The 14,177-nt window shown below is 36.7% G+C and overlaps 2 protein-coding genes across 2 annotated transcripts; one reads left to right on the plus strand and one right to left on the minus strand.

The window, feature by feature from the left end:
* Positions 1 to 3,360: 3,360 nt before the first annotated feature.
* LOC124341910 (nipped-B-like protein A) lies at positions 3,361 to 4,310 on the minus strand. Its single transcript, XM_046794866.1, has 3 exons — positions 4,262 to 4,310; positions 4,119 to 4,190; positions 3,361 to 4,057 (listed from the first exon to the last, which is right to left on the minus strand). The coding sequence occupies exons 1-3, from the start codon at positions 4,295 to 4,297 to the stop codon at positions 3,905 to 3,907; spliced, it is 261 nt and encodes an 86-aa protein (XP_046650822.1). The 5' UTR covers positions 4,298 to 4,310; the 3' UTR covers positions 3,361 to 3,904.
* Positions 4,311 to 5,989: 1,679 nt separating this feature from the next.
* LOC124342242 lies at positions 5,990 to 6,784 on the plus strand. Its single transcript, XM_046795213.1, has 2 exons — positions 5,990 to 6,287; positions 6,367 to 6,784. Exons 1-2 carry the CDS (start codon positions 6,057 to 6,059, stop codon positions 6,589 to 6,591), a joined length of 456 nt encoding a protein of 151 aa, XP_046651169.1. The 5' UTR covers positions 5,990 to 6,056; the 3' UTR covers positions 6,592 to 6,784.
* The last annotated feature ends 7,393 nt before the right edge of the window (positions 6,785 to 14,177 follow it).

Genomic DNA, 14,177 nt, shown 5'->3' on the forward strand with positions numbered 1-14,177 from the left:
CTGTGTTGTGAATTTGGGACATCCATGATGCGTTTTCAAAATGATTTTGAAAATATGTTACCTTTGTTGGTTACCTTGAGCATTTGCTGTCTCTAAGTTATGTCATGGAATTCGAACGACGAAATTTTACAACCATAAGCTCTGTATTTTCCCTTGCCCCATTACATCCCATTTCCCATAAGACTAAGTTGGTTGAGAATTTTTTTGTTCAAAATTGTTGTTTTGTTTCATGGGGCTTTAACAGCATAGGAAATGGCAATAGCCAAAAAAGTGTTCCGAATTTGTACTAAAAGGTAGTTTAATTCTAAGGTTAGATCTATTGCCACGACATATGTCGTGGCCTGACGGTCAAAACTAAAAAAAGAAAATTGTCTATTGCCACGATACGCCTATACTTCCTCTCTGATCTCTCATATCGTGGCAATATTGTTAGATATGAGGTAGCTGGACTGCTTCATTTGATCAGAAAATTTGGGTATAAAGGTATCCCTGCTTTTCTATTTTAATGGCTGCTTGGAATGATTATTGGACTTGGATACTTTAGCGTTCAGCCATGAGTTAAAAACTGAACTTCTCTTTCTTTTACTATTAATTTACTTGAGTGTTTTCAATAGGGATAGGCCTCTTCTGGATATCGTTCCCTGGTCTTGTCGAAAAAATTTTAAAGGTAAATTCAAACCTCCAGATTGACGAAGTTTACAATGTGCTCGGTTCGATCTTCGACTGTCACGAAGTTCCTGGTTAACAGGTTTCTAATGGAGGTATTTCGGTATGTATTAGCCGACGGACGGTTAATTATGTGGTTAACGGTACAGTCAAGATATTCCGTTCTTAAATCATCTTCATCCGGAACCTAAATAAAAAAATTCATCATATTTAGACGTAAACGAAGAATGAAGTAATACTTCACCATCATCGGACCTCACATCGACTGCATGGAGCAGCAATACCTGGTATTTTGATGAACAATTGAATCGAGAGAAACCGCTTAGTCAACGGAGAAAGCGGATTTATTGCTGCCTCTGCTGTAAGTAGGGTCCTCTATCCCTGAGCGTTCAACTCGACAGGTCTGCTTACGTAAGTGTCGGTGAAAGCTTGCGCTTTACTCCATGAAGCGCACAACAATCCCTGGTAGACGGTAGACGAGACTGCAAAACGGTTGAAGATCAGAATAATACAGGAAAATAGAGCCAATTTCCCATCAATCTCAGGGTCAAGCCAACTACTTCGGGCGACCCAACAAGTCAACCAATCATCATACGAGATGGTGGACGAAACACTGAATCTACCACTCTGACTGGTCAGACAGTGGTTTAGAGTTGGGCATTTTCAATGGTGGTGGGTCTTTTAGAAATATTTCCTTAAAAAAGTTGTCTGCAAAACCTTGTGGCTTAGAAGAAGCTTAAAACATTAAAAATGGTAACGTAATTCGAAAATGCCACGGGCCTCTAGCAGACGCATTTTTTTAGTTCTAGGGCGTGTCTGAAAAGCTAGGACTGCAAAAATGATGAATTTTTAGTGAGTCAGGTGATTACTTATATATTTCTCCTTGAGTCCCGAATTTTTCTCTGCCATTTCTTCATTCTGCGACTAATAAAATAATAAACTACGACATTATCTAACCAAAAACCAAAAAGTCTATCAAGTATTTAGGAAAATAGTAAAAATTAATAGATCTTGGGTTTCAAAAATGGATACGCCCCTAAGTACCCCCATAGGTAGGCGCAGAGTGGATTTAGTCTGTTTGACACTCGATATTATATTGGATGAGAAATAAAATACGACTAATTAGCAAGGCGATGGGCAATCTTGTGGTCGTTTCATTTAACTTGTGTACCTTGTCGCTTAAATATAATGAAGCATTTATTCAAGTCGTTGGCTGAAATTGTGATTGAATTACAATACACATACAGTTGGATACTTATAGTGTTTGGTAAGGTAAGCGCTTGTATTTGCTATATATGTTTAGTCTTGAATCGTCGAAACTCTATATTTAGTGCGGTATTTTCAAATGCACAATATAAGCAACCACTAGCGATAACCATAAAAATGAAAAGATAGGCGTTTAGGTGAAAAGATAAATGGTATTATTCAGTTAAAATTAATCGGTTTTCATAAGTGGTTTCTTATGTAAGTGGTGATACTTTAATTAATTGTTATTCCCCAAGGTTTTTAAATAAGTACTAAAATAGTAGAATTCTACAATGGTTGGAAGCAATTCTGTTGACTAATTCTCGAAAAAAAATTAGAAAAAATATAAATAAAGCATCGAATACAAGCAACCACAAGCGACATTCAACAAAACCATTAGCTAATTGCATGGTAAAAACACTACGTAATCATATGTAGGTAATAGTTATTCGATTTAAATCAGTGGTTACTAATATCCGCATACCGTTAACACCAGAAAAAACCACCCCAATGACAAAGTAGATATTTAACAAAATTTGTGGTTCCTCACATTATGATCATACACATAAGATTTTAGTAGGTGAACAACTAATTCTAAAATTTTACTTTAGATTTACTAATACATACGAGGATTCGGGATTGCCTTTAAAGATATGAATGAATCTTTTTATTTTCATATTGTTATTTATCGATAGAATAAACATTGAATTTAATAAATGGATTTAAAATAATTTAATTCAGGACGTTTTTTGATAATTTGTAAATATTTCCATTTGGCAACTTTTCGCAAAGCCCTAAACCTATTTGTCGTGTGTGTCCGTTTCCCTTTATTTTTTGAAAATGACCAGACAAGTTAATTCAATTACTCTTTTCTCTGATACATCAAACATTATTTTCATGGCGGCTAAATCTCTCCAGTTTTGAGCTAGGGATCCTTCACACGGGCTATCGACGTCGATTGACTGGTCTGTTTATATATTTTTTAGAAATTTATACTGTTATCCACTTGCGGATTTCTTATTTTATTTGTGTGGTGGTTGATGGCCCTCCCGAAAAATTAAAAACACCAAAAGTCTTTTGGGTGGAAAACAAGAATTTGTGAGAGTGTTTGTGTGTGTGTGTGTGTTGTATACACACACTGGGGATTGTATTTATACACACGTGTATATATGCTGGCCCCCTACCCGACCCTCCTCTATAAAAGGGGATGAGAGAGCCAAAGCAAAAAGAGAGGGAAGGAGGAGGTCTTTGGGTTTTGTATAATGTATAGCCAGTCTAGCGTCGACCACTGTCCACACCGCATACGTTCGTTTCGCTCCTCCGTTATTTTTATTTTTGAATTTTTGGTTTTCCATCACCCGTATTTTTGTTTTGTCAATTTGTGAATTTGTGAACACGTGTCAATCGTGGCATTTACTGTGGGTTTTTATTTTTTTTTTATTTACGGGGACCTTTATTTACGGGTTCGTTTGTACTCGGGTCGGACTGGGTGACCATCGTCGTGACCATCTTCAAGTTAGTCGCTTCAGCCGTGTCTTCGCCACAAGCAGGTCAGAATTCATTTTTTTAAAACAAACTACTTGTCGGAAAATGTTTTTCGTTTTTTGTCATAATTCATGTGACGTCAAACGTCTTTTCCATTATTTTTATTTCACTCACAAAAGTTTTATTGATCCACTTTCGCCGAGTTCTTTGAAGTTGATAACGGATTGAGTTTCAGCTTCATTAAACTTTTCTTTTCTTTTTATTTTTCGATTCTTTTATCGGAAGATCAGGTTTCTTCTTTTTTTTTATTAGTTTCGATTGTCGTTTGACTAAATCCTTTTTCATTCGAATCTTTTTTTACGACAATCAATTTGAGTGAATCAATGAAAAGGAGAGACATTTGGTGGCTTCATTCAAAATCCGTTCCGTTTTGGTGGCCTCTAATGCGGTATACACGCAAAGGGGTTGGGGCTAATATCAATGACAGGTGATAAATGATGCAATTTGATCAAGTTGCCCATATAGGCGCAGAGACGAGGGCCACTTCGGGTCCGCGCCGATCTTCCATTCCAGAGGTTACGTCTCCCATTTCTTTGAGATTCTCCTTCTTTGATGTCATGGACCACTGCTGATCTTCTTTGATCATTCGAATTTCCTCTTCCTACAGAGAGTTGTATTAACCTATTGTATCATGAACTATAAGAATCCAAGAAGAAATATACCTGAAGGTATGTTTCGATGTTGTTAAGCACTTGAACTTTCAGTAGCAAGGGAACAGAAGGTTCCAATAAACTCTAAATAAAAAAAGGGACGGAAAATTAAGTAAGAGTCTGATGAATTACGATAACCAATAATTTCAACTTACATTAAGATAAACTGATTTCAGGGATTCTACCAACATATGAAGTCGTAATGCATGATGCAAACAGAACCAATAGCCTGGAAAACAAATTCAAAGTTTTATATAAGGCAAATTAAGGAAAATAAATATTTTCTTAATACATGAAGAGTAAAGAACTGTTTCATGCCATGTATGTATGTTTCATGCCTCACTTTTCATGCCATGTACGATAGCAGTGAGAATTTTGTTCTACTGAGTAGCCAGTACTTCAGTATCCTGCATTTTCAAAACATTTTAGAATTTTCTCATTAAAATTATGTAATAATTTAATCACTTACAATATCCTGGAAAATATATCCAATTATTTCCAGAGTGAATTGAGATTTAGAAAATGTGAGAAGTGATGCCGAGCGGCCATTGAAAAGTCGCGCTAGATCATCGTTTTCGGAAATTGAACAAGCAGTGCCGGATATATTTTTGTTGCCGTCATCTTGTGATTCTTGTCTAAGATGTGGTCATCTAGCGATAAAATTTGTAATTTTAATCAGCAGAGTCGGAACTTGAACGCCGGCGGCACCGTTACATCCAGGAAGCCGTCCCACAGTAATTTCACTCCTGGAAAAATCGGATGACAACCGATGTAGACACAAATTTCCAAATATATACGACGCAGATGGACAGAAAAAGGAGGAGCCGTAAAAGTAACCTCACCGAGATTCGTACGAAACTTCTTTCTTTTTCGGATTCTCCACATTCGATTCTCCACAAACAGATTCTCCACAAAACGACCTATGTTAAATGTAAACAAGCTTTAATAAAAAGGAAACAAAACCCAGAATTTATGGCACTCAACTGGAATTGTTAGAAATGGGCCATTCATGAAGACACTGCAGCACGTCCACCAATAAAATGTTTCCATTCACACAGCTTAAAAAGTTTTCCACCTGCTTGAGTATTCGTTAATTATTTAGTTCGACCACGTTCCTGAACTAGTTTTAAACATTTCCACAGCACCAGCAAAATCCTATTTTTATTAATATTTAATTTTGGGGCTATTGATAAATTCGCTATGGATTTTACTTGAAAGCTAAGAAGTTCTCGATATTTTGCTAGAAGAATTTAGGACCAGTCTTGTAGCATCCCTTTTGGCAAATTAATGACAGCACTTTGAAACGGAATTAGTATCTCCCACTGAAAGAACAAATAAATCAAAAATAATCACAAAATGCCCCGAAATAATGAAAATTGATTATCAATAGAAATGAAACAGAATAGATAGTCTAACTTTTTTGTAGAGAGTCAACAGAGGTCGATTTGGCCAACCGTGAGATAACCGGTTCAGTAAAGTTTGGATCTCAGAAGTGTGGTAGGATTCAATCAGCTGTTGGATTAGTTCTACGGGTCTGGATTAGTTCACTGGCGCCGATCGGCGTAGGCATATTTTAACAGTGCCACAGTGTTTAGACGAAAAACCTTTTCCTGCTGAATTAAGTGTTTCTTAATCTTTATCGTTCATTGTGGTTAGTGCCTGCATCTGTTGCCGATAAAAAAAACTTCGTTGCATGCTGATTCCTTTCCAACGAACCATTTGGTTTTGAAATCTAAATCGTTGCCTAACCACTCTTTCTGCCTACGGCTAAAACTTCTCGTTCCTTATCAAGGTTTTCCCCTCTGCTCACCAGCATCCTGTTCTTTATATTTCTCATGACATTTTACGTATTCACCTTCAGTCAGTTGTTTTCACGCCAAATACGAAAGCACTAGGTGCCAAACAATTTTACAGCATGTGATCACATATTTACAATCACAGTGTCTGGAAATGTTTGCGTGTAACTTCGTGAAGTCGATGCAGTTGGTGTTTTTCTTTTACTTCGTTCGAAGTTATGCGCAACGGATACGTTTGCTTCCGGATGTGGCAGAACAAGTGATTGATGCAGGTTCCAACATCACTCTGATTTGTATCTTTGAGGATTTAAAATTTTACAGTAAAATATCGGCTGTGGCACCTCTATCATGGGAATTGCCCGACTACATCGTGAAATATCCGGAAGTAAGCAGTACAACTAATTATATCATTATTTTAATCCTTTTCTTCAAGAACAATTTTTTAACAACAATTGTATTTACAGGAGAGTTTTGTCGCTAATCGCCTTGTTAAGACGTTTGACACCAATGAAACGCACAAGATATCGTCTCTTACTCTGGCACAGGCCACAACGAAAGACACGGGATATTTCGGTTGTACCGGACGGTTATTGCGTGTTTATGATGAAACCTTTGAAACCAAACAATACGTCTACGTTTACCGTATCTTATTCGGGGTGTATTCATTAAATCAAATTTGCAAAATTTGATTCAAAATTTGCTGTATAGGTAACGATAGCCTCGCTTTCATTGACGATCCATCCCAAGGTGGTAGAAAGGGCTACCACTTTACTTTTCGACAAGGGAATTCCGGCCTTGTTCCATGCAAATCCACTCATCAAAATGTTACCGTAACTATCAAATCGGGTATCCTTACTGTGTTATAAATTCGGGATAGCCCTGTGGCGTTTTTTGAAATAATTTCAAAAATACCTCTCCTCGGATTTGAACCAATAATAAAAAGTATAACGTGGTTCCCAGCTAGCGACTGAACCCACTGTGCCATCGGAATACGTCAATATATTATGAACTCATGAAAACCAAAGGGAAGTGGACGTCGACTATATTTTACGGGTATCCTTACTGTGTTATAAATTCGGGACAGCCCTGAGGCGTTTTTCGAAATAATTTCAAAATTGGATCTCCTAGGATTTGAACCAAGGACCAATAAAGATATTCGAGCTCCTAGGCGGAGTCTGAACCCACTGTACCATCGGAATATATCTTACATTTTCGATCTCTTCAACGTATGATGCAGACCAAAGAGATGTGACCACAGAATTAATTTTACGGGGATCTTCACTGTGTTATAAATTCGGGACAGCCCTCAGGCGATTTTAGAAATAATTTTAATAATTTTTTGGATTTGAACCAACGACTAAAAGTTACACAGGTAACTGATAGTTACTTAACCCACTGTGCCACCTGAACTTTATTTAGGAGTATGTAATAACAAATTAAAATGGAATTAACAATAAGGGAATGCAAGACTCTTTTAAAAAATCATCAATAAAGACGTAATGAAAAAACTTTCAGCATGATCAACATCCACCTCAAAATAAGTGTCGTCAAACTGCACGTAACTTAAAAGAAGTTAGTAAATCCCAGATATTGACACTTCAACTAGTACCATCTTGCGTACATTATACTGTCCCGATTTTGTGTACTTGGGTGTCCCGATTTTGTGTTATGGGTTTTATCACCAGCAAGCTTCTCGATCGATTTTATGGAAATTTCTGATTTTTTCTTGCATTTCAATGAATGGAATCTAGAGATTCTGTCGAGCTCTTTCATTTAAGACTAAATTCAGCTCAAAATAACCCCTAAATAACTTAATATGGATGGATTTCAAACGTCCCAAATCTAGCTTTTTTCTAAGTCCTTTTTTATAATATATTATTTGTCATATCTTTACAATTTGTACAGCTACATTGACATAGTTGTATGTAAACGTAGATCCGTTTATTTTCTTTAATTTCAGCAACTTTCCCTTTAAAAAATCGGGTTAGTTTTTCTATTAAACTGAAAAATGTTATTTCGTCCCAAATAAGAAATTTTCGGGCCTGTCCCGAATTAGGTACTTTACCCTAACACAATAAATAATAAAGATGAATTTTCAAATGCATTTTTAATATTTTAAAATAGAATAAACAAAAATAAGTCATTAAAAACAAATTTGATTTGTTTTTTTTTGCGTAATTTAAAAAAATTGTGAATTTCAATTACGAAATTTAACATATCAAAAATTGCCTAATGACTTCGACCGTATTTAAGGATAGGGAATCAAATTATGTTTAAATTAAATCTATTTCTGGACACATTGATTAGTAATTTTATAGATTATAGAACAAAAACCTATATTTTTACTATACCCCCGAGAGGCGAGGGTCCTCCTAACCTAGCGAACCTGGCGGGAATCTTGGGATCCTTTTGTAAGGCGCTTTTTGGGGACTCGAAAAGGCGCGCTTACTTCGAAGAGCGGTTCAAACATTTAGGCCGAACTAGTTTATTTGCTACATAGCACAGAATACAAACTGAGAGAGAGAGAGAGGGAGAGAGAGTTTAACTTACAACTGTTGAGGACGAGTGAGATGACTAGTCTAACTCTTGGAGGGTGCGGCGGGAGTTTATATACTCATTTCCGCACGGCCATTTGGGAGGGGTTGTAGGTATCGATAATTAACGTCGTTCCAAGCGGAACGAAACGATCCTGTCTTGGGGGAAGTTATTTATGAGGGGACAACATGATCGTGGCTGTCAAAAAGGGAAAGAGCGTGAAAGGGGCGGGGATACAGACGATACATAGTAAACGGTATGCACTCTTGGTCAGCGCATTACACTTTACTAAACACCCGCCGTTTCTTCCAAGAGACTGGGATAGCCGGATAGTGCATCTTTCCTATTATATCACGCTGAAACCAAGAAGTTAGAGTTGGGCTATCAAATTACAGCCTTATGGAGAGTTGGATCCCACACCCTTGCTACCTATTAATCAGAGTGTAGCAGAGACTTGACGTTGCTCGTTCCTGACCAAATTCTCAAGAGATCCAGTGCACGAAGAATTCTACCAGAAGTCATAACTAAGAATTTTATAGAAAGCTACGCGTGACGCTTGTCGGTCAAGGAAGAAGAAGAGCTACCCACCCGATATTGGCTGCCCCATTTCGGTGTACCAATGGCCTCTGGGTGTCAAGAATTGCGCTTAGTATTCGGCGCGGCCTCAAAGTATCTCGAAAGTAGCCTTAACAACTACGTCACGGCAAAACTGACCCTTCAAAACCCACTTCCCGCCGTTCGTTTCCGTTCTTCGTTTCCACTAGGGAGTGGTTGCCTGGACATCCGACATCGTCGCCATCTTTAGTCGCATTCGATACAACCGTGGATTGAGGAGAGGCAGATGGTGCCATTCTGCGCAACATCTACGTCGATGACTACCTCTACTCTGGCAGGTGCATGGAAGCAGCGTTCTGGTGAGCGACAGCAGTAAATGGGTTGGTCAAGAGCGGCGACTTTCACCTAGACCATTGGGTGTTGAACGACATCCGTCTCTTGGTGAAACTCCCGCCATTCGACTCGAAGAGTAACAAGTTTATCAACATTGGAGCTTACGACGCGGAGATCATCCTTGGAATCACAGAGAGGCCCGCCACTAACATGTTGGGGTTCCGAATGAAATTAATACACATCACCTACACGAGTGTTGAACTTTTATCGAAAGTGCGGGTCTTTTTTACCCTTGGGGAACTGCTGCACAACTTACTCTGAAGGCCAAAATTTGACTAAAAGAACTGGGCTTAAAAGGATTGAAGTGAGATGTCCCAGACACTGGTTCAGATCGATAATGCTTTGAGCAGTTCTTCGGTGCAATGGAGCAGCTGCAGAAAATAGAATTCTCCCGCTGCATCTTTGCGGATAAGGAAAATATTGTCCGTACGGAATTGAATATCTTCGTTGACGCCTCAGAATAGGCCACATGCTACATCCAGCGTGTATAAAGACCATAAAGTAATTGTCGTCACTCGTCAAATCAGTGACATAATATCTGTCCATGGTTGATGGTTCGAATCACAAAAAAATTATAATTGATGATTTATATTTGAATGATATAATTGAACAGTATGATTGGAAAGTCGACTATTGCTAAGACATCTAAGCGTGAAAAAATGTTTGCTCTCTGAAATCATCATTCAATCTCATTTTCACCCATATTTTTACGTCAATAACAACATCCGAAAAGTAACATATAAACAAGAATGAAATTAGCATTGTAAATTAGATCGTTTTTCATGGAAGTTTGGAAAAAGTGTCACATGCTTATCTGCGTGCCACACTTTAGACATTGGTACCGGGAAAAATCCCAGCAGACAAAGATTGGTCGAAACCGTATTGGAGTATCTGAAGGCTCCTAAGACACTCATCTGACATCTTCTACTTCAACTGCGGCGATTTTGCTATCCGTTTCCTCCCGTTTATGGCACTCTCCAGGAGATTGACCATGCCATGACGTTTCGTGCGGTGTTCGTGAAATGCTTGAGTTATTGAAACTCTCACGTAGTCTTCCTCCATCTGTTTGGAAATTTACTGTACTGACAGTTTCGTTCCTTTAGATTGTCCTATTACATAATTGCATTTCTACATCTTATGACAAAAAAACTGAAATTTAGCACCAACCTGAATATCAAGCATGATTGAGCGGAACATCGCGATGTAATGTTCTTTTAAGACGTCATCTAGTATGGGAATTATCTTTTTTTTTTATTTCGATGTAATTACAATGCCGTTCAATCAAAAGATTAATATACTTCAGTACGAATACAATTTCTAATTTAAGATAATGGTGGGACAAAATTTTTTCCATCGTACCAAAGTCGTACCCGCTTGTGATTCCAGTAAATCATACCTATAACACCAACAACGTTAGTTATTCCACTTTTAAGTTATCCCTAGTGAAAATATGACAATTAATAACATTTAATTGCTGTAGATATATAACCAAATCAAAGTAATCTTATAACATTAAACGACATAGAAGTTAAAAGTGGGAAATTGAAATTGCTGTAAAAATAATACAACCAAAGCAATACAGTAACTTACTGAGAATTTGAAGTCCTCCAACAACATTTGGCTGTTTCTTTAGTATGTTCTTAGAGTTCACTAGCTTTATCAACAATTTCTCTGTGTAAAAAAAGTTGGTGGTAATCTTGTTATAGAGAAGTATCAGCTTTTTTCTCTTTCACTACTTCAAACATTTCATTCCATTTTTCATCAACATCTATAAAATAAAAAATCATTACATTTGTCAATATGTAAAATGAAATTTAATTTGAAGTCAATTTAAATGAAGCAATAGTTTTAGCATTTATTCATTTAATCTTCTCGTGCTTATCTCTAAGAAATTTGTAGGAGACTAGTGTGTCAGGTAACCTAAAACAAAATCAAATTTTGCCGATTTGTTTGCCATTGTAACGGCAACTGCAGCAACAGTTTGCATTGTGTCGATGGAGGACTCAAGCAATTCCTATTAGTGCCCCATGAAATCTTCAAATTTCTTACAGATAGTATTGATGTCTTTAAAAATTTTGCTTGCATCGCAATACTCCTTCTTGTTTGAGACGAAACCGTCTTTAACACTTTTTATTATTTCAAAATTTTATGTGGACTACAGTTGTGTGCGTAACCAGCAATATGTACTAGCAATTGGGTTTGGAAGCATCGCACATTTCAAGTAATCAATCAAAGTAAGTGCTTGATCGCAAAAATGCCAACTGATCTTGGATCGCGTAAAATAGATCTAGTTGTTATATGGCGTTTAAGTCCACAAATCTAAGACCATATTTTATACAATTTAACTCAGAACTTAAAAATTTCGAAAGCATTACTCGGTAGCCTGGTGTTAATTGAAGCACATCTAGTTCTACTTTCATTTATCCATTTTCAAAACTTTAGTTTTAACATTTTATTTCTTGTCTTTCTTTTATGTTACTGAGATCAAATTTGTGAGTACGATAGAAAATATGGTTTTAAGAGTAAATTAAATTTCCGCCATTGTTAGAGACGATGCTGGTGACATCGAGGTTAGCCGTTGAATTGACATCGAAACAGTAGTAAGTGTAAAAACATATGTTAATTCTCGTAAGATATTTTGAGTTTGGAAACATTGCATTACATTTTTACAAAGATCGTCACGTCCCAGTATCAATTATCGAGTAGGAATTTTTTAACGTTTTTGGATTCGTTAAAATTGCGGAAACATTTTACTCAATCAATGGCTGTTAGAATTTAAAAGTTATCAAGTGCCAACGAATTAACGACACATTTGCTGGAGACAATAGGGGTTCGAATGAAATTAAACATCTGAAGAAAATCAACGTACCCATCACCAATTGGAATTTATATGCAACAAATAGCACCATGTCATCATCATCAGATTAAAAAATGTCGGAATTGGAAAATCAGACATTGTGGAATGCGTTGAGGGAAAATTTACACAAATGAATGTTGAGTAAGGGCAGTATTTTTAATGAAGCTAATTTCATATTCGATAGCAGTCTTAATGGTTTTTCATATAGAGCTACTCTGGAATTGCTGTGTGTGGAAGTTCTTTTCTAGTTTCTCTACTCTGGATGTTGGTAATTCCAAAGTTAGCACTTCATGAGGTAACAAATTACATTAACCAATTGTATGTTTGGAAAAATTACATTTGAATAATGTGTAAAAACAACTTTAAAATGAAATTCAGTTGTATGTTCTCATTTTTATTTATTCTGAGTTGAACGTAGATAAGCGAAATTTGACCTACTACTCTAAAGAAATACGGCCTACTTAACTCTAGGCCTAAATTCGAGCTATAGCCCCTATTGTGAAGCTTTTTCTTCCAATGTCCATTCGATCAATCTAACTGGGAGGTGGCGTATCTATCGCTCAGATCGCAAATATATTCCCATTAGTAACAACAAATTTGAAAAATATCCATATCATCAATATAAGTTGAAAATTCCATAAATGAAATCTGAAAAGTAATAAAAGAAGTTTTCAGCTAAATTCAAATACATATTTAGAATAAATTCACTGTATTACTTGTCACTCGTCAGTTAATTAAACATAGTTGCAGTTACAAGCACACACATTTAGAAGTTTATGTAAGTCAATTAGGACATTCTCTTTGGTTTCAATTTGGTTTCAACCACTGGTCTGCAATTCGGAATTCAAAGCTATTACTTCTCAATAACAAGGGCGGGAGAATTTCTGAAATTCAGTATTTATAGTTCCGAGTTAACACGACCTCACCTTTGTTCAAGTGAAGAAGCAGAAAGCGGTTATAATAAGGACAAATTGGCCTATAACAAATTTGTCAATTAGAATGTTACAACACAAGATAATATGGTTATGGCAAAAATTTGCCACAAGGATATGTTGAATTTCTTAAATTATAATTAAAAAAGCAAAATTATCCGGAAAATAGGTCAGGAACTTGAAATCTGGACTGTTCCTGCGGACTACCTTGTTACCTTCCAGAACATAGAAGAAAATGGTCATCTTCAATTGCTTCTACTTTATGCTTTCACCAAGGCTGGCAACAGAACCATGTTCTGTCGTGTATTACGGAACGCCAGCATGTGGATGAGGATACCAAATCAAAACAAGCACTAATTGGCTTTCGTCTTACTGAAGCTGAAGGAATGGAGGACAGAATTGAACTACATATATTTCAGCACATTGACAAATACTTTTCAGGTGACTATTCTCCATGTGATCACTTCCAAGACGGAGGATCATTGACATCGTTGACATTATTGTAATTGCGAGAATTAATGCATCTTCACCTTCTGTCGTTTCAGAAAACTTATTGAAAATGGTATTTTCAATAATTAAATTTATTTTCTTTCATTAAATTACCTCTTTAGTACTGCATATTCTTTTGAGATACAATGGATCCAGCGCAGTTCGTGTCAAACAACGACGAAGAGACGAAGTGTTCCTCTACAGCTGATGTATCCAGTATCACATATGACCTAAGATGCTGCTAGATTATCTGTTTCTTCGGATCGCATTCCAGTACTTCCACCGGAAGTCTCGACTTACAAGGCTCTTTTATCCGGTATAAGATATGGCCTTCTCTCTGAAGCGGCTTGATTATCAGTTTCTTCAGTAGTTCGTGATCTAGAGTCAAAAATAGCTGAAATTGGTTATCAATTGTTTCATCGCTTATTCTGATTGATTAAGATGAGTGAACGTCAGCTGAAGAACCAAATCATCAGATTTCCGCTAACTTTACTTGTTTCGATAAAAATGATAA

Source organism: Daphnia pulicaria, chromosome 6 (genome assembly GCF_021234035.1).
Source record: "Daphnia pulicaria isolate SC F1-1A chromosome 6, SC_F0-13Bv2, whole genome shotgun sequence".
Classification (NCBI taxonomy): domain Eukaryota; kingdom Metazoa; phylum Arthropoda; class Branchiopoda; order Diplostraca; family Daphniidae; genus Daphnia; species Daphnia pulicaria.

What these genes read in the sequence shown, in the direction of transcription:
- LOC124341910 (XM_046794866.1), bottom strand. Translation starts at nt 4,297, where the DNA reads ATGTTGGTAGAATCCCTGAAATCAGTTTATCTTAAT. An exon ending in TGAAATCAGTTTATCTTAAT is followed by an intron (nt 4,191 to 4,261) that starts GTAAGTTGAAAT and finishes TTTTTTATTTAG; the next exon opens with AGTTTATTGGAACCTTCTGT. An exon ending in ACATCGAAACATACCTTCAG is followed by an intron (nt 4,058 to 4,118) that starts GTATATTTCTTC and finishes AACTCTCTGTAG; the next exon opens with GAAGAGGAAATTCGAATGAT.
- LOC124342242 (XM_046795213.1), top strand. Translation starts at nt 6,057, where the DNA reads ATGTTTGCGTGTAACTTCGTGAAGTCGATGCAGTTGGTGTTTTTCTTT. An exon ending in ACATCGTGAAATATCCGGAA is followed by an intron (nt 6,288 to 6,366) that starts GTAAGCAGTACA and finishes TTGTATTTACAG; the next exon opens with GAGAGTTTTGTCGCTAATCG.